Genomic DNA, 20,462 nt, shown 5'->3' with positions numbered 1-20,462 from the left:
TTATGAAAATTGGTCCAGCCATCTCTGAGAAACATGAGTGAGATTAAACAGTCTTCAGAACACGTTTCTTTTCATAACTTTTGAACCACAAGTTCAATCTTTATAAAATTTAAAAGTTAAGGGTTTTTCAGGTAGCCCGTTCATTTGAAACTAATTTTGTTCAAATCGGTGATGTGGTTTTAGAGATAATGATGTTTCATGATTTTTACATTTTGATACATAACCTCTAAACTAAAAATCCGATTACAATGAAATTGAATAGGGTTTTATGGGACGGCAAGACCTTTCATTTGCAATTAATTTCATGAAAATCGGTCCAGCCATCTCTGAGAAAAGTGAGTGAGAATAAAAATCTGCACATACACACACACATACACACACATACACACACACATACAGAAAATGCTCAACTCGTCGAGCTGAGTCGGGTGATATATGCCATTCGGCCCTTTGGAGCACTTTTATATCTTCAGTTTTGCAAGTGATTGCTATACCTTTCTAGGAGAAAGGCAAAAACAAAGTTCTGGAAGGGCAAAATTACTGTCTACAACTTTGCTGAAGACGTTAATAATCAAAGCACCTGGAAATTTTTAACTTTTTCATTTCCCATTTCTCCATGATCCATAAGCCATCAATGTCTAGCTAATCTTATGTATTTTTCATAGTAAAAAATAGATTTAAATATTTTATTTATTTACAATATAATTAATTTTCTTATTTTTCAACTTATCATTTTTAAAAAAATCTTTTCCAGAGTGTTTTTTCGAAAGACAAAATTATTATCTGCAACAAAACCAAAGACAGTCACACCGAGAAAACATACCGTTTGGCTTTAAAAATATTTTTAACCAAAAATACCTATTTAACATAGCTGTAAAAATGTAAAAAGTACATCGTTTCGCAAAGATGGATCTTCATTCAAAAAAAAAATTACCAATACACCAAAATGACATCTTTTGCTCATAGAAACATACATGCAAAATTTCAACAAAATCGAAAATAACTGTCGAAAATAATATTAAAACTGAGACATTTTCTGTGGAATTGCTCATAACAAAGATATTTAAAAGACCGCTTAACCGAAATATCCTGAGTTATTTAAAAATATAATCTTGATCGTCTTCGAACATGTATAACATTTCATTTTTAAACCTCTTGCAAAAAACTAATAGCCGTCATTAAAAGTGACAACATTAAGATGCTTTTATTTTTTCTTGGCGGTTAGTGTTTGTTGTTATATCGTTTATGCTATTTAAACAATTTCAAGTCGTTAACATGATGTATAAATTTATTGTGCAACGGTATGTCGGTCTCTCAGCTGGTCTCGAGGTACGATGCTGGCCTAACAAGCCAGTCGTCGTATGTTCGAGTCCCGGCTCGGGAGAGACTGTTAGTGTCAGTAGGATCGTAGCGCTAGCCCCGCAATTGTCCTGTACACTTAACAGTCGGCTGCGAAGTCTGTGTCTAGTAAAACAGAAGGTCGAATTCCGATACGGAATGTACGGCTTTGCTTTGCTTTTTAACGGTATGTCAAATCGCATAATCAGCCATGTTAAATGTTAGAATCAGTTGACATGGCATCGGATTGTTTTTGAACAATAACTAAATCCATTACTAACCTACTGAAATTGTACACTTCTAGTCATTTGAAATACCCCGCAGTTGAGCGGTTTTTCTGACCTTCGGTGCTGCTTCGGAGTAATTTGTTCGGCGTAGGGACTTACAGCACATGCATCATTCGATATAGATTTCTGGAGCCTCATTTTCTTCAACATCTTCAATGCTGTTTCAAACACTCGCTCTCAATGCTCTTAATCCAGAGCTCATTGTGTATCACATTCCAGATAAATTTCAATCAACAGTTGGGTACTGATCAGTTATATTATGTTAAATCGCACTTTTAGTTATCAGATTCGGAGTATTTATCTAGTTATGGTGTTTTTTAACTTCTGCGTAAAAGATAGGTCGCAACGGTACATTCGGAGCTAGAAACACAACCAAACCAAGCGAAAACATATGAACTACTGTCATTCGAAAATTTGCTCGCTGTCACTTAGCGACGTTTCGTCTCCATCTTTCCAGTGCAAAAAAGCTACCTCACCTTGCGCCTACTTTTTTAACAAATCGTTACACCATGAACCTAACGTTTGCGGTAAAAATGGACTTTTTTCGGATGGCGGTAAAATATCACTAAGATAGATAATTGAGTTTGATAAATTTCGCATGGAAGATAATTATCTTAGCTTACTTGCTAAAAATCTAAATTTTTGTTAACGGCCAGCCCGGAGCGAAAGAAGCGCGACTTTGACATCCCCTTCGCGCTGATTGTCAGCCACAGCAGCACCTTCTTGGGAAACTTGGTGTGCGAAATGAGTTTCACTTTGAAGCTCGCTTCCTTCGTAGCTAAGTAAAATAATAATTGCTCTGCCAGTCGTTGCCATTCAGTGTGCGATAGATCTCGTCGTCCATCATCCGCCCCGTCGCGATTTGCCGGGAAAAACGACTTGACCATCTTATTCAGGCGCTGGCGCTACGTCATTGCCTGCAGCTTCGATATCCTTGGACTGTGGAGATCCTTGGGACTGCAACTTCCTGACATTTATTTCGCCAGGTCCATGTTCGCCAGGTACTTTTTTATTTTTATTTTTGCACCGACCTCCCGGCCAAGCGTACGCAGCAATCCAGCCACTTTTGCCACGGTCTTTCTCTTCAGAACCATTAGGAGTTTCTTGTCGCTCAGGGTCATCGGTCGTCCGGATAGATGCTGGACCGAACGTAACCGGCGTACGCGAACTGCCGCACGATGTTCGCTTTCGACGCGACAGGGTACCGTTCTTTGAACGCGCACACTTCTGAACGGAGTAGCTTCACTGTTTTCGCCATCAGGGTTAGAGATCGACTGATAGAGTTGTCAATTTTTTTCTGTTGACTCATGGGTTACTATGATTGATGCTGCATGGGTAGTTTCGTCAGTGTAAGTGAATATAAACCCATGAAAAATCGGCAATTTTTGTCCAATTTTTTTCATCGCAAACGTTATACATCATGGTCGTTAATTTATTTCATTTGTGATTTTTAAACATCAATAACATGTATATTTGCTAAACCACAAGGTTAGTATAGTAATTTCTGCTCTATTTCTCTTTCGTCGATATTGAGCGGCAGAAATATTGCGGAAACGAAAACTTTCAAACGAAAGTTTCGAGAAAATTTCTGTAAATGCCTTCACTGCTATGCTATTCCAAGGAAGAGGGGGCGTAGAAGGTGGAGTTTCGAACCACCATAGAAACATTCATTGCCTTCACAAACCTCCACATGCCAAATTTGGTTCCATTTGCTTCATTAAATTGTGTTTCATTTGCATGGTAGCTCTCGTTTTTAAAGGTAGGAGGGATCTTTACCAGGAGCTACTTTCCCGGCCTCAAAAACCCCTGCATACAAATTTTTACGCCGATCGGTTCTGGAATTTTCAAGTCCATAAGAAACAGTTAGACAGAAATCCATTTTTATATGTTCATTTTCAGGAAAAAATCGAGCAACTTTTATTTGAGTAAGAAACATTACTTGTATAATACATGTAATAATTTATGATCGAAAGCATTTTGTCATGACGATGAAAAATGTGCCAATAACGGCTTTGATCCGGCATGATTTTATTTTCGTCCCACATTCCGGGTACGAAACTATGGGTAAACGAAAGATGTTACTGAGTACAGATTACAGATTGAAATGGAGCGTGGCAATTCTTGGATAGAGTCCCGCCGTAGATGAAAGTTACGAGGATGCCGGGTATGGTAAAGCCCGTATGACGCTTGTGAAATTGGTGCTGTCTTGGGGACCATTTACATACTACGTGGACAGCTATGGGGGAGGGTCTATGTAATGTACACGGTCCATACAAAATTTTTAGAATTTATATGGGTAGATTTTTTTTTTTTGTTCACACAACATTCCATGGAGGGGCAGGGTGGTGGGGGGGGGGGGTCAAAATTGTTAAAAATCTATCCACGTGGAATGTGGATGGCCTCTTGTAAGACCGGTTAACTCAGTAAGCCCTAATGGCATTAACTAGACTAATATGTGATTCAATTCGAATCAACTATTAATTGGCACCAATTTTTCAATTCAAGCTCAGAGATATATAATTTTTTCCATTGCAGAAATCTAAGAGAGAATCCATGAGAAAACTAGAACTCACCTCACACACACAGGCCACCTGTTCCTGGGTAAATCCAAAGCTAGGCATGGACTCCCGATCGCTACTGTTTACACTTCCATTTTGCCCCATCAAATCAAGATCGTTGTCATTGTTATTGTTGTTATTGGTAGTATTGTTGTTGTTACTTAATCCTCCCACTCCACCGTTTCCGCCGGCAGCCATAGACGCCAGAACCGCCACATTACCGCCTTGCGGGCTAAAATTTGGGGGCGTTTGCTTGCTGGCCGCCGACAGCTCATAATAATCACTGCTCGAATGCTGCAACATTGTTATCTGCTTCTTCCAATTTCTACCTTAAACTGACTTAGATTAACTACCGCTTCCACTGGATTGCAAACCTATTACTTGGCACTAGACCTACTGCCCACTTCCACCGAATCTCTCGCCACGGGTCACGCGTCACAGCAAAGCGTGCAATCGTTGCGCAAGCCGTTCACCTTTCCGAAACCAGATGACACATTCTGAAATTTCACACTCAAATACTAGTGCTAGAAAATTGTTTCGTCAAGAAGTGTTTACATATCCAACACACAGGCCACAGAGCGGTCCGAAATTCTTCTCCCGTCAGCGCGACGACCGCTAAAAATAGAGCCGGACTCTTTTTCCGAGCCGCTGAAATTCTACAACGTGTACACTGTTGATCAACAAAATATTCTTGTCACAAGATTGTGGGTTCCGAATCAAGCTGCCGCTGTCGAATAAATCAAAACAGGCCCCCGATCTTCGACTCCGTCCGTCGGATTACACATTGCGCACTCAATAATCGTTTGAAGCTCGAACCAGGAATTCCTTCAAATTTTCCGATTATCCTAGACTAAGAAGCACAACCGAAACCGCAAACACTTCCGAATGCTACGAATGATCGTCACCAACTGAGATCCTGACGGCTGATCTCCGTTCGCCGTTGAGTTCACGAGTCACTCACCTATACAGTGGCCGTGGTCTTCTGATTCTCATGCAGTACACCCAAACCAGGCACTTGCATCGAAAAGCGCATGCTCTTTACACGTCGGTGGGTGTGGCTTCCGGGATGGGGAGGAGTTTGCACACAAAAAAAGTTGTTTTCAATTTTCTACGGTACGCATTCGAATGTTGTACCGCTTGTGCTACAGCGTAGCTTCGATGCTGGTTGGTTGCTCACCGTATGCTTTCGGGGGATAATGGTTGTTATACATACCTGATGTGATTATTTAATTGTACGTGTCTTTTCGGTCGGTTTGCCGGAGAAAGATGAGAATTGTTTAAAGGTGGGTTTTGAGGTGGCGACTAAGAGCGGCTCAATCGGTCCAACCAGTGCGGAGAAAATTTAGCATTTTTTTTTTTCGTTAGAAAGGCACACACACAAATATTCGCTTAGTTTTTCAAAATTGCAGACTTTCGACAGAACTGAGCTTTTGAGCTCGCATTTCTTGGAGTAAATAGAACTGTAAAACCAAATAAATTCATCACATAAACAAAAACGCATAGGGGTACTGGGGGTAAGCCCGGTCCCCTAAGGAAAATGATTCTTCAGTAGGACTTGATGGCAAATATTGTTATATTTCATTCACAAAATTATTGCCCAGATTGTTTTCAACAAGATATGACGACTGTCAGTACTTTCAAACTGTTTTTTTTACAAGAAATAGTGATGTTTTGAACCTAAGATTAAAACAACGTTTAGCAACCAGTGCGGGTGAAACCGGCACCCCTTGGGGGTAACACAGGCACCTTAGTTTGTTCATGAATATACTCGAATTAACTGAACCAATTTGAATTCGGAAACCGCCAAATGAGAGATCTTACATTTTTGTATGTTACTGTTGAATTTGGTTGTTGACGGTTAGCTGGTTCTGGGGAGATTGCCGGAACAAGTTCCGGTGAACGATATGTATAAACAGTGAAAGAATTTCATACTCGGCAAGCCTATCATGTGGCACTTTAAATCATATTAATAACTAGTTTCATCGAAGCCAGGATCACCTTGACCACACCGGAGCATATTCCGAATACCACCAGAAAAGCGGTCAGTTTTGTGACTTGATTCATTACATTTGACACCTCTAATGACCCTAAGAATCATTCATAAATCACATAAGAGCTCAAGTGCATGGTTCTAAGTCGATTTATTAATTTATTAAGCAGCGAATTACCGGTAATAGTTGAAAAATATGTGTCAGTAACATCCAACTAATCTCAGACCATGTCGGGCTTACCCCACTCACTGGGTGACGGTGTTACTCCGACAGCACACATTTTTTTAAAAAGAGTATTTCTACTAATTTATCGCTTCAATTTACGTCAGTTCGAATTCCTGTGATTGCTAATAATACAGGCAATAAATTGTAGAGCAACGAAAAATAATTTTAGCCTTATCAAATGAATAAAAGCTTAAGTTCCACTTACGAAAAATTACATCCGTTTACGCATCAGCTGCAGTAGCGTGTGTTTTGTCTATTATTTTGACGTTTGACGTTTCACGGTGGCTTCGATGTGTCTTAAAATATCTAAAATATTAAATATCATCACTTCACATACTCCAAAACACAGTTAATTAGCGTTTTCTAGTAAAATCCAAGGGGTGACGGTCTTACCCTCAGTGCCGGGCTTACCCCCAGTACCCCTACGTGTAATTTCATGCGACGTGACGATTTTCTTTTAACTTGCCATTTCCGATTCAAAATTAACTTTTCGCCGTTGTTTGCCAGCCTGATTTTTGAAATGTCTATTTTTGGCAATACTGTTTTACTGATTCAGAAAGAGGTATTAGAACAATGTTGCAAAACCTTATTTTCAATCAACAACCTGTCGATGAAAATAATTAAATATTTATTACATTCTCCGAAAAAAAGCCGAAAAAAATCTTTTAAAACACAATTGTTTGTTTTTCAGTCAGCAGAGAGAAAGAGATTACAAGAGAATAGATAGATGTATCCATGATAATCGAATTATTTTAACCACTGTACGAGGAAGCGATTGATTTAAAATACTGTTTTCGAACATTTTTCTTAAGTTTGTAGACCTGTATTTCAAAAATCAATATAATATGCACAAAACTTATTAAAACTGACTTTATAAAGAAGTATTCAAGAACATCTAATATTATAAGAATTCTCGATTTGAAATAATCTACGCTAGGTATGTTTCAAGAAAAAAAATGAAGTTTATAAAACTAGATTTTTTCAGGGATCGTAAGCCGGGGTGAGATTGTGCCAGTGGGGGTAAAATTGTGCCATCCGACCACTCGTCAGCAATCGCTTCCGGGTCAGAGAACAAGTTTTTCTTGGTTAAGCGTTCTAGGAAACTTATTTAATAAAGATTGGTCTTGTAATGGCCTACAAACAATGGGTTTGTATGGCACAATCTCACCCCAGCTTACGGTATGTTTTTCGAGCATTAAGTTATTTTAACCATTGAAGGCTGTTTGTTGGTTGAAAATGCTGGTTTCGAATTTCGATCTTTTTAATGAAATGGCGGATCGTTGTTTTTAGTAGACCTGTGCGCCGATCATATCACCGGCGGCGGCGGCGTAGAAAACATTTTACCTCGGCGGCGATCGGCGCGCCGGCGTGACGCCGTTAGCTTTTATCAGCGGCGGCGTGTATCGGCGTGACACTAATTACCACTTATAAAATATTGCGCATAATGTGTGCTTTTGTACCCTCATGTTCGATTTTTTTTAATCGAACGTTCATTAATAAAAATGTATGCGTCAGAGTTGTAAAAATGTCAAAAATAGAAATAAAATTGGTAAGATATTAAGTAAACAAACAATTGAATAACCAGAAAATAATAAACCAAGCAGAGAAAGTAAAAACAAGTGTAAATCCCAAAAAAAATCATCAACGAGCCCACAACAAAAAAATACATGGAATACTGTTCCCAGAGACGTTCAATTTAGGAAAAGAGATAGATAGTTTTTTGATATGTTGATTTCGATTAACCGTAGACCTTTGGGAAAACTCGATAAATCTTACGTTAGAGAGTCGTTTTTAACTTTCATATATTTTGTTAGGTTCATGGAATAACTGAAAAAATGGGAAACTCTTTTCAATCGAATAGAGTTCTTCGGTAAACACCACAGTTTCTTCATTTTCTATTGCGACTTTTGGGATCAAAACTGACCAGAGGTGAAGCATTAAATCCTCCTCGGGTAATTGTGATTGTGACGCGGTGTTGGTAGGAGCAACGAGGTTTCTTTAAGACTCCTCCCTCTTGACAAAATAGGTCTTTCTTATCATAAAACTGTTCTGAGGAATATTAATCCTCTCCAGGGAATCGTAATTGGCAGTATGGGCACGAGGAACGAGGTTTCGATAAGGTTCCTTCATCTTGACATAATGGCCAGAGGGGAACGTTAGGTGTAGTCTCACTCCTGGAAATTGTAATTTGGCAATATTGGTAGAATAGTAAGAGGCTCGTTATAGTAGAGCAGTAAGCTTGAAACGAAAGGGTAAACTCTCTCACACAAGCACGGATATGAATGAAAAGCGTACATTTACTGCCAATAATATGAAGTGCGGAGTACAGAAAACACCTGGCCAATGTCACAATAGATCAAATGTCTCTGGTCGCAGTGATGAGTCCGCACAGAGGAAAAAAAAATAAAAATTTACGAGAAATCAGCAAAAAATGTAGTCGTGCTTGAAAATGTTGACGAAAAAACTATCTACAAAAATGTCTGTTTCAGCGCAATATGATCAACTATTTAATTTGTACAAAACTTTCAGTGAATTCCCGCATTTTGATCTCCAAAAAAACTTTGTATTCTAAAGAAAATTACCAAATAATTAATGAAAAAACACTAGTCATTTTTCATAAATTTTTTGAACATTTTAAGACTGCTCATACGTTTGCATAAAAATAAAAAATACATTTGCATAAAAATAAAAAATAAATGTTATGATAACTGAAACAATTTTCTCGAAACAAATCACTGATAATGACATTGATATTTTTGATTTTATTCGATTAAAAAGTCCGAATATTTATTGTCAAATATTGAATCAAATTTCCACAAATTAAAATAATTTACACTTAGGTACATTCGTAAATACACGCTCAGGAGAGGGAAAATACTTAACGAAGTGTTACACTGCGTGAGGCTACCATGCAAAATTGCATTACATAGGGGTGAAGGGGTATTAAGTATTTCCAAATTCCGCATTACCTAGTACCTATACGAGTGTTCCCTTATCGGCTGTGATTTGCGGTATTTCTATAACCAGAAAAAAATCCAGCATACACAATCACTATCGGCGCGGTAAAGATTTTCTCGACGGCGCACCAAAAATTTATTCGGCGGCGCGCCGAGTCCAAATCACCGGCGGCGGCGGCGTGCGTAAAAGTGTCGGCGACGGCAGCGCGGCGTGGCGGCGCACAGGACTAGTTTTTAGCGTTTTAGTAATGAATGAGCTCTTCTGCTTGCTTTGTTTTTTTAGTTTGAGGTAAAACGGTGTAGAAGCCACAAACGGCCGACTTTTGGAAATAGTTAAGGCGTTTCCTGTGAAATCACTATTCAATGTTTTCTTCATCGCAGTCTTGTGACTTTCGAAGTGATGGCTCTAAGTCAGCCATTTGTGGCTTCAACACTGTTTCACCTTAAGAGACAAGTTTGTTTAAAGGTTCCTATAGCAACCAATCAAACACATTGCTTGAAAACCAGTGTATTAGATTGTTGCAGGCCTTGCATATTCAAAGGCATCAGATTCTTCTTCTCAAACGAAGCATTTGTTCGATAAACATGTGTTAAAAATAATCAGGTTGTCAAAACCAATTTCAACTGAATTGCAATCATTAGCTCATGAGTGTTGAATAAAAACGATTACTCAATCACGGAAGTAATTTTTGAAATTAAGTATTAGCATAAACTTTCGGTTCACAATCAGGACTGGAACAGTTCTCGAACAAATCTGTCTGTTAGGCGTCGTACACCAATTACGTAATTTCCTTCTAATAAAAACACCACAAAAAATCATTTGATTAAAAATATGAGATTCCATTTTGTACTGGGTGGTTTTTGATTTCAATATTCTATCATTGCAAAGAATAACGTCTTACGGCAACGTATTTGAAAAATGGAAAATATCGAGAGCTTGACAATAATGGTTCACTTTCAAATGTTTAAAACTTAGCCCGTTCCCAACCGATTTCCTTCATTCTTACAGTAAACGATTGGAAAATCATATATGCACCCGCTTAAAGTCGTTGTTTGATTTTCAGAAATATTGTTTTATTAAAATTTGTTAAGGTTTGTTTTTGACCTCTGATTGTTTGTATAATGCTTGCTTTCCTTAACACGGTTGACAGAATACTACACCTAGTTAACCGAAAATGCATTTTTTTTGTATCAGCAGCAACAGCGGTTGTGGTAGCAGCGTCAACGGTGGGTGCAGCGGCACTACTTCCTCTATTAAACAGATCCCTTTTTGCGATAGTGGCAGCATCAGCAGTAGCTACGTTGGCCGGAACTTTCTCCAGCGAAAAGCTGCCGTATTTTGGCAACACATAAACGGGGCTGCTGGCAATCAAAATCTGTCGGCCGTTAAATTTTCATTGTGAAAACATCTTTCCATTGCTTTATCAGAAGAATGCCTTATTCTAACTGTCGGGATAGCACAGAGATGCGATTGGCATCGTATCTAATGTTAGATTAAACAAAAAATTGTCCTTTTGAGGACAAATGAATCACTTGAAAAATACTTGATTACTTAATTGAATAGATGAAAGCGAATTGATTTGCGATTGAAATAGCATTTTTTTGTTTCGTTTTCTCAAATGTAAAATATAGGTAGAATTCGATTATATATAGACTCGATTATATATGATTCGGTTATATATAATTTCGATTATATAGAGTCATTTTTCGTTTTTTTAAAAAGAATTATCTAAGGCAGATATGCCGTAAGGGAACATCCATAACATACGTAATGCTTAATAGAAAGGGAGGAGGACAAAGCGTTGCAACCCATACGGAAAATTTTGAAAATGTATACAGAAGAAAAAGAGGTCAAAAATAGTAATTTTTGTGCTACGTTATTATTAGACGTTTGCGAATTGCCTTAAATAAAAAGAAATCAGGAATAAAAAATTAAAAAAAAATTCTAAAGATAATTAAAATAGGTTAGGCCGATACAAATTTTGAATAGTTTTTATGTCCACGGTTATCAAAGCTAGTTAAGGGGAAGGGCAAAAAATAAATAACATTGGGAAGAAAAAAAGGAATAGCTTTCATAAAAAAATTTGTGCAAGCTACGACGTTTGTAACTTGCATGCAAAAGTTGAAAAATATCACATTATTATCATTATTAATCATTTGGCTTGCCTTCTGATGACACTTTCACTGTCACTGGACTTGTTTTTGCTGAATTAAGCATATGCGCTGCCAAAAAGTCAATAATATTGACAAAACGGCTTGAACTTTTTTTTCTTCCTCTCTCAATTTTCAACATTTTTGAAGGGGGCGGGGGGGATGACATAAAATGAAAATGAAATTTGTATCGACCTTAATAAAAAAAATAAAAAGTTTAAAAAAACCTGACATTTTTCAAAAGTTTAAAAAAAAAATTCAAAATTAAAAAAAATCGAGTTGTTAATTCAAGATACACTGATCAAAATTTTTCTTTACGTTTGACTGCAATTACATCAAAAATATATCCAAGATATAATATTTTTTTAAGAATGCGAATATTTTCTGACTTTTAAAATAAAATTCTTTTTGTTTATTCAAACACAAGAAAACATTCATATAAAACTAACAAAAAAAAATCTGTAATATATGTAAAATTCGCCTATATATAGTGGAAATACACGAAGACTATATATAATCGAGTTCGATCTGTACATATGCAAACATATGAGAATTTGTACATTCTATTATACAAACCACGCACACCTGTGCCTGGCCCCAACAGGATGTTCACTGTTGGTTTGAATCTGTTTCACATCATAGAATTTAATACACCTTTAATGTTCTTTAGACAAATAGAACACACTTGTGCGTGGCGCCAACAGCCTTCATACACAATTAAATGAAAATTTCTCACTACTAAAACTACAAACCGAACTATTTGAAAACACTTGCGGTGAACGTTGATCCGTAAATTTTTACTGAACATCGGAAACCAAACGTGTTTACTGATAAACCGTGAATTACTTCACAGGAAATCGGTAAAACTACAGATCGATTTCGTCGATATGTAATGGTTAGCGCAATTCGATAGTACTGTGAATAATACTTCAAGAAATTGGTGTTCAAAAACCGTTCAGTGACAATAAGATAAAAAGCATTTGAAAATTATAACATAACATCTGTTACCGCTACAGTATGTGATGCGGTCTAACTTAACTAGCCGGAGCCCAGAAGTACACATCGCAACGCTATACCTGCTCATCTCGACGAAAAAGCAAACTTATGATTGGTTGAATGTACACAATTTTAACAAGTTTAGTATTTTAAAGATATTCCAGTCATAACAGAAAAATTTTGGTGAATGTTTTAGCTTTTTTGCTGTCGATAGCGATATTGGTGTCTGGAATCTAGTCAGGGGTAGGAACACTGTAAGCATTTGAAAGTGATAACATAACATCCAGGGCTGGCGTCACATTATTTTCCTGAGTGGGTAGTAAGGAATTAGGAAGGCTCATGGATGACAACGGCGTAGCCAGGGGGTGCTCTAGAGATACATGAACATAATTTTACGAAAATTTGACAGGGCATCAACAATGGATGCCAATGGAATGTTTAAGAGAAATTGGATTTCGAATTTTGTTCAGTAGTAATGTTTGCATTAAAAAAAGTTAACAAAATTTCGGATGGTGATAGCAAAAAACCAAGACAGATAATTGTTTTCAATGAATTTACCATGGAATGTAATTATATAAGCTCACTTGCAGAAACAATTCCGCTCTTGCGAGTGGCCTTTCGGGAGTTTACCGGAACATTCGCCATGGTGGACGAAAACATGCGTATAGGAATGTTTTTGAGTTCTTTCTTCGTTTTATTTATCAATTCCTCCTCAATTTTTGCGACAGAATCGTTGGAGTAAGTCTTACACTTCTGGTTCGCCCAGAAACTCTGGATGGTACCGCATTGATTCAAGGCCAGTACTGAGCTTCTCGCTGATTGTCAGCCACAGCAGCACCTTCTTTGGGAACTTGGTGTGTGAAATAAACTTCACCTCAGTGCTTACTTCCCTCGTGGGGGAAGTAAAATACGGAGTGCCCTGCCAGTCGTTGCCAGATAGGTCTCGACGTCTACCACCACCACGTCGCGATTCGCTGAAAAAATCGACTCGACCATATTATTCAGCCGCTGCCACTGCGTCATTGCCTGCAGCTCCGAGACCAATGGACGGGACTATCGCTTTCTGTTGTCCATGTTTGCCAGGTACTTTTCCACTGTTTGTCCGGTTGCACCGACCTTCCGATCAAGCGTACGCAGCGATGTAGCCACTATTCCCTCGGTCTTCCTCTTTAGCATTTATTGGAGCTCCTTTCTTTCGATACTCTGATTGTAGTCCAACAGTGCCAAGATGTTGTAGATACCAAAACAAGCGTAACCGGTGCCCCTTTTCCATACGATGTCCGCTTAAGACGCAGCGGGGTAACGTTCTTTGATCGCGCATACTTCTGAGTGGAGTAGCTTCACTGTTTTCGCCATTACGGTTAAAGTTCGAGTCAATTTTTTTCTCATGGGTTACTGTGATTGATGCTGCATGGGAAGATTCGTCAGTGTGTGTAAAGGTAAACCCATGAAAAATCGGCATTTTTTTGCATTTTCTTAATTAACGTTAGGGTTTAACAATTTTGTCTTCTCGAAGGAAGTCTCCATCCAAAATTTGAGCTTAATCGAACTTTTGATAAGGTTTCACTTACAGTCGTGAAAGTCTTACATTTTTGACCAGTCTAAAAATGCACAAGAGTAGTTCTTGAAGTTTCCGAAATCGATTTTTTTTTATAGCAAACTTCTTAGAAATGCATTAAATATGATTTAAATGTTATTTCATAAAAAATTGTTTAAAAAAAATAATTTTCAGGGACATGGAAACTTTTGGGCTTGGAGGTTCGAGCTACACCAGAACACACAAGGAACACTACCAGCTCGAACATTCTTTTCATCGACCGAAGAACTGTAACTTTGACCGCCTCGAGGCTCTTCTTCCCGAAGTCCGATTGAGCTAAAATTTAGCATTTTTACTAGAAAACAAAACTTTAGAACTCTACCGTAACTGGAATTCTCTTATCTCTATCGTAAATGATACAATTATAAAAAATCCTCTTCCCTGAGAAACTTTACAAATGTACATAAATCTGTAGATTTATAACCTCTCGCACAACGTTACTTACCTTACCAATCAGACGAGAGCCGTGGTGGCTCGTGCTGTATCAAGAATTTGTCGCCATGTTGCTCGGTTTTGGGCTGTGTTTCGCCAGTTCCCCAGGCGTCTCATCACCCGCAAGTCTCCTTCGATCTGGTCGAGCCATCGTGCACGCTGCGCCCCTCTATTTCTGGTGCCGGCAGGGTTGCTGAAGAGAAGTGATTTCACAGGGTTGCCGTCCGGCATCCTTACGACATGACCGGCCCACCGCAACCTATCAACTTTCGCCAGGTGTGCAATGGGATTCTCTCCAAGCAGCGCGTGCAGTTCGTGGTTCATGCGCCGTCGCCATTCTCCGTCGTCCGTCTGTACTCCACCGTAGATAGTCCGTAGCACCTTCCGGTCAAAAACTCCAAGAGCGTTAAGGTCCTCCGCGAGAAGCGTTGTCGTCTCGATCCCGTAGAGGACTACCGGTCTTTAACAGGGTTTTGTACAGCGTCAACTTCGTGCGTCGTCGCACTCGATTCGATCGAAGTGTCTTCCGGAGTGAAAAGTAGGCACGATTTCCTGCCTGGATGCGTCTCTGGATCTCTTTGCTGGTGCTATTGTCGTTATTGTCGCAAAGTTACGTGATATGATGTCGAAGTCATCCGCGAAGCCCAGAAGCTGAACAGACCTTGTGAAAATTGTGCCCCTCGTGTCGATGCCCGCCCTCCGGATCACACCCTCAAGGACGATGTTAAACAGCAAACAGGAAAGTCCATCACCTTGTCTCAACCCTCTGCGCGATTCAAAGGGACTCGAGAGTATCCCCGAAACACGCACGTAGCACATCACTTGCGCCATGGTAGCTCTGATCAATCGAGCCAGTTTATCCGGAAATCCGTTGTCGTGCATGATCTGCCATAGCTGTTCTCGATCGACTGTATCATAGGCCGCCGTGAAGTCAATGAAGATGTGATGTGTGGGCACGTTGTACTCGCGACATTTCTGTAAGATCTGTCGGATTGAGAAGATCTGGTCCGTGGTGGCACGGGCTCCCATGAAACCCGCTTGGTACTGACCCACGAACCTCCTGGTTAAAGGTGATAGACGACGGAACAGGATCTGTGAGAGTATTTTGTAGGCGGCATTGATAAGCGAGATGCCGCGGTAGTTGCGGCACTCCAGCTTGTCACCCTTCTTGTAGATGGGACAGATAACTCCCTCCATCCACTCGTCTGGCAGTTTTTCCTCCTCCCAAATCCTGGAAATGACCCAGTGCAGCGCTCTAGCCAGCGCCTCTCTTCCATGTTTCAAGAGCTCGCTCGGCAGTCCGTCTTTGCCTGCGGCTTTATTGTTTTTCAGCTTCCCGATCTCACAAAGAACTTCGTGAATATCGGGAGCTGGTACTCGGTCATCCGCTGCTGGTGCTCCTAGGTCAGTTCCTGCTCCGCTTCTGTTCGCTGTTTCGCCATTCAGGTGTACATCGAAGTACTCCGCCCACCTGTCGACCACCTCGCTGGCATCCGTGAGAAGGTTCCCATCCGCGTCGTTACACATGTCGGCTTGCGGCACATAGCCTCTGCGGGACTGGTTTACCCTCTCATAGAATTTCCGCGTTTCACTGGCACGGTATAGCTGCTCCAGCTCCTCATGCTCACGATCCTCTAGCTGGCGCTTCTTTCGTCTGAGAATCGTGGTCATGTCGTTCCGTGCCCGTTTGTAATTGGCCTTGTCCTCTCTCGTTGACCTGCCCAGGTATATCGCCCAGGTCCGGTTCTTCTCATTCACCGCTGCCTCGCACTCCCCGTCATACCAGTCGTTTCTGCCACTCGGTGCTTCCACTCCTAGTGTCGCCGTTGCGGTCTCCACGATAGCTGTGCGAATGCTGCACCAGCCGTCTTCGAGAAGCAATGCGCCCAGCCCCTCCGCTGTGGGTAGCACCGCTTCAAGCTGTTGCGCGTATTCCTCCGCAGCCTGGGAGCTCCGGAGCTGCTTAATGTTGAGCCGCGGGGTTCGGCGATGTCGCGCGTGGTATACGGTCGACAGTTTTGAGCGCAATGATACCGCAACTAGGTAGTGGTCCGAGCCAATATCCGCACCGCGATAGGTACGTACGTTTGTAATGTCAGAGAAGAATCGGCCGTCGATGAGAACATGGTCAATTTGATTTGCTATACGTTGGTCAGGTGATCTCCAGGTGGTTTTGTGGATGTCCTTACGGGAAAAGAAGGTTCTTCGGACTGCCAGTCCTCGGGAAGCTGCGATGTTGACGCATCTCTGGCCGTTGTCGTTCGTCACGGTGTGAAGGCTATGTTGGCCGATCACCGGCTTGTACATTTCTTCCCTACCGATCTGCGCGTTCATGTCCCCGATGACGATCTTGATGTCTCTACGCGAGCAGCTATCGTAGAGTTTCTCCAGCTGTGCGTAGAACTCTTCTTTCTCTACATCGGGTCTTCCTTCGTGAGGGCAATGCACATTGTGGATAGTGTAGTTGTAGAACCGGCCTTTTATTCTTAACAAACACAACCTGTCGCTGATCGCCTGCCACTTGATCACACGACTCTGCATCCTGCCCAGCACTATAAAGCCGGTACCCAGCTCATTGGTTGTACCGCCGCTCTGGTAGTACTGTGCCCTGCGGCCACAAATCCTCCGTACCTTCTCTCCTTTCCGGCAAAGCTCCTGGAGCGCAACGATGTCGAAGTGGCGGGGTTCTAGCTGATCCAGCAGAATCCGGTCGCCACCCGGGGCGTTCAGCGATCTACAGTTCCATGTACCGAGCTTCCAATCGTCGTCCTTATTTCGTCGCCTAGGTCGTTGCCAATTGTTCCGGTCCGTATTCAAATCTTGATTGTTCGTAGTATTTTAATGTTTCGGCATGCTGCCTTACTAGGGCTGCGGATGCCTAGTCTCGCGACGGGGCTGCCGTGTTGGGTGTAGCTGGCGAGACACCGCATTTCATAATTCAGCCGTCCGCTCCGGATCAGACGCTGTTTGAGCCGCCCCTAACATGGGGAACAGACGCTCGGACAAGCTGCCCTCCTAGGAGAGCAGGTCCCCCTTCCCTGTCAGCATACGACCAAGTTCCCACCGGTTCACCGATCTTCCCTTGGTTGCTCGTATCCCAGTCGGTACCACGTGGAGGTAGGGATAGGAGTTGCTGGGCATTATGCTTCGGACCACACTGGGGTCTATTTTATGCCAACTAGTACGGGTGTACTGCTGGTACGCACTGCCCAGCCGTTTACCAACCTCTCGCACAACGATATCCATAAAAAAAAAAAAATTTTTTTTTTTTATGGATATCCTCTCGCACAACGATATCCATAAAAAAATCTGTCGCTCGCAACATTACATTATTTTGGGTTTTGTCGGGAAGTTCCGTGTGGGTAAGTACCCACATGGATATTTTCGAAAGGGTACTACTACCCATACTACCCACATGAACCGCCGGCCCTGATAACATCTGTTACCACTACAGTGTACGACGTGGCCTAACCATCGATAACACACATCGTAACGCGCTGTCCGTGCAGCGCATTGATTTTCGTACTTTCTCTATTTATGTGAGCCAGCAAGCAGCAGAAAACAAGCAAAGGAGAAGCGAGCTTGTGATTGGTTGAAAGCTGCAAAACTATAACGAAATAAATGATTTTCAATCCAACTTATCACTAATTTACCATATCTTTTGATCAAGCCATTGACGTTTGAAATCAGGGATAAAAAGGGATAAAAATATAATATGCATTTCAAGAGGGCCTATTTTCGTTTCACTTTCCACAGCATACCATCCTACCTATATAAAAGACGTGTCCCACGTCAAAAATTAGTGTCTTGGGACACCAAAATTGACAGGAATGGTTGAATAGCTATGATCTTTCATTTTTTCGGCTTGAGGTTTTTAGTGCAATTGTGTAAAACAGTGTTATTAGACATCAAATTTACTTTACTTGAGATTGGACATCAAATCTACTTATCTGTATGTTTAAAAAACTGGAGAATCCAGCAAAAATCTGGATACCTGGAAACACTGGTTTCCACCGTGCTTCGAACCCATCATTTAATACTCGTAAAAACTTTTCTGTTGGATTCGAGTTAGAATTGATAGAAAACATACTAAATTAATCAATTCGGCTTTTATTCAATTCTATAATTTGCGAGATTTATCTGTAAAGATCGCAAATACGAATCTCATTTTTTAACTTTGACATGGATAGCGTTTGCATTAAAAATGGACAAAAATTGCCGATTCGTCATGCATTGGTTTACCTTCACACGCACTGACGAAACTACCCATGCAACATCAATCTTAGTAACCCATGAGTCATCAAAAAAAAAATTGACAGTTCTTCCAGTAGAACTCTAACCATGATGGCGAAAACAGTGAAGTTACTCCGTTCAGAAGTGTCCGCGCTCAAAGACCGGAGTACCGGTGCTGACATCGTGCGGCAATTTGTGGACACCGGATACATCTTGGCACTATTGGGCAACATTCAGAACATCAAAAGAAAGCCCGGTTCCGGACGGTCGACGACCCTGAGCGACAAAAGTTTCAAAGGATGCTAAAGAGTAATGTCGTTTTCGTTTTCGCGGTGTAGCTACACTCAAACGACACTTTTGACACCGAAAATCTTTTTATTTGACTTTTCGGACTACCCTTTTTCTGTCTCTCCCTACACTTTTTCTATCCCTGACGTCACCCGAAAAAAGCAGAGTGTACTGTAGGAAGTTACCAACACATTCACACGTATGTGTCAAAACTGGTTTGTTTTGGTTTTCGTTCCACGTGGTAAAGTGTCAGGTAATTTTTTCTCAGCACATTTGCGAGATGAACATATGAAATGGAAACGAGACAAAATGACGAATGAGATTATGACCAAAACAAAACGAATTGACAGCTATCCCATTATTACGCATACTAATGCAATGACGCTGAAAATGTTTTATTTGAAGCTGCAAAGTATAGCACGGAAAAAGTGTAGCTACACCGCGAAAACGAAAATGACATAAGACTGTGGGAAAAGTGGCTACATCGCAGCGTGTGCTTGGCCGAGAGGTCAGTGCAACCGGCCAAATAGTGAATAAGTACCTGGCGAATTTGGACATACAAGTCAGGAAGTGTCAGTCCCGTCTACTACTCTTGGAGCTGCAGGTAATGACGCAGTGACAGTGGCTGAATAAGATGATCAAGTCGATTTTCCCGGCAATGTGGCGGTAATAATAGACGACAAGACCTATCTTACCCTGGATGGTAACGACTGACAAGGCACTTCGTATTTTAGAAGCCAAAGAAATAGTTATCGGTTTCCGTTATACTCTACTAGAAATTTTTTTTTGGAAATAAATATTGAAATTCAGTCGTGCGCGGACTGATTTTCAATATTCAATCACTCTGCTAAGACGCTCGGTTTAATATTTAAATCACTCTGCTAAGACGCTCGGTATAGATTTTCTAAATTTTAAATTTGTATTTTATTTCCCCCAAGAAGCAAGTGAGCTGTGAGTTTATTTACACACCAAGTTCTCCAAGAAAATGCGGCTGTTGCTGACAATTAGCGAAAAGGGGATGTTAAAGCCGCTCTTCTTTCGCTCGACGCAATGTTCTGGCCGGATCTGGCGTCGGCCCACTACTTGAAGCGATCGTTGGATGAGATGGAGCGGCTGGAAATCGATGTGGTACCCAAGTCGCCCAGTGTCTCCCAGCTGCGTCCAATCAAAAATTATAAACCTAAAGCGTAAGATCTACTCCACTAATTTCGTTGAAAACATCACTGAAGAGTAATTGATAAATAAAGCGACAAAATAACTCAAAAACATGCCTACTTGCATGTTTTCATTCGTCATGGCGAATGTTCTGATTAACTGCCGAAAGGCCGCTCGCAAGGGTGTAGGATTTTTTTTTGCAAATAAGCTAATATAAGACCCTTTTATGGGAAATTTATCAAAGTCAATTATCT

The 20,462-nt window shown here is 40.8% G+C and overlaps 1 protein-coding gene across 1 annotated transcript in view; it reads right to left on the bottom strand.

Annotated features, from left to right (window-relative positions):
• LOC129722969 (homeobox protein six1b) overlaps nucleotides 1-5,079 on the bottom strand; it is an 86,145-nt gene extending 81,066 nt beyond the window's left edge. The window contains exon 1 of the mRNA XM_055676865.1: nucleotides 4,199-5,079. Within this exon, the coding sequence (XP_055532840.1) occupies nucleotides 4,199-4,486 (288 nt within the window). The 5' untranslated portion in view covers nucleotides 4,487-5,079. The remainder of the gene's footprint in view (nucleotides 1-4,198) is intronic.
• Nucleotides 5,080-20,462: the final 15,383 nt, after the last annotated feature.

Source organism: Wyeomyia smithii, chromosome 2, assembly GCF_029784165.1.
Source record: "Wyeomyia smithii strain HCP4-BCI-WySm-NY-G18 chromosome 2, ASM2978416v1, whole genome shotgun sequence".
Classification (NCBI taxonomy): Eukaryota; Metazoa; Arthropoda; class Insecta; order Diptera; family Culicidae; genus Wyeomyia; species Wyeomyia smithii.
The sequence above is the reverse complement of the archived record's forward strand: the minus strand, read 5'-3'. Positions and strand labels throughout refer to the sequence as shown.